The 424-nt window shown below is 45.3% G+C and overlaps 1 protein-coding gene across 1 annotated transcript in view; it reads right to left on the bottom strand.

Moving 5' to 3' along the window:
* LOC119586767 (FRAS1-related extracellular matrix protein 2-like) overlaps nucleotides 1–424 on the bottom strand; it is a 19,352-nt gene that overhangs the window by 2,463 nt on the left and 16,465 nt on the right. The window contains exon 19 of the mRNA XM_037935494.1: nucleotides 155–382. Coding sequence (XP_037791422.1) covers nucleotides 155–382 — 228 coding nt within the window. The remainder of the gene's footprint in view (nucleotides 1–154; nucleotides 383–424) is intronic.

Below are 424 nucleotides of genomic sequence, written 5' to 3'. Positions count from 1 at the left end.
AACTCCGATCTACAATAACCAAACCTAACCAATTAATACATCTTACCGAAGTATTTAAAACAGTCCTTTCTCTCAAACCAAAACGAATCATTTACGAAACAAATAACAAAACAATAATAAAAAATATCCCACGTAAAAGCGACGACCAAATGACCTGAGATGCGTCGTGAGATCGGTGTGCTGCCAGCCTCCGGTAGCCACGGGAGAGTGGAAGATGTAGGAGACGTAGAGAGGAACGTTGATGCTGACGTAGCTCTGCACGACGTCAAGAACCTGCCCGTCGGTCGTGGTGACGCCTCCACACTGCGTAACTAGTTCGGACATGGTGAAGTAACCGACCCAACGCCATAGGCAGGATTCCAGGTCCAAGGCGCGGTAGAATCTGTTGTCAGTTGAAAAGGATAATAAAAAAAATGTTAAAGTG

The sequence above is a fragment of the Penaeus monodon genome, chromosome 21, assembly GCF_015228065.2.
Source record: "Penaeus monodon isolate SGIC_2016 chromosome 21, NSTDA_Pmon_1, whole genome shotgun sequence".
Lineage (NCBI taxonomy): Eukaryota > Metazoa > Arthropoda > Malacostraca > Decapoda > Penaeidae > Penaeus > Penaeus monodon.
The sequence above is the reverse complement of the archived record's forward strand: the minus strand, read 5'-3'. Positions and strand labels throughout refer to the sequence as shown.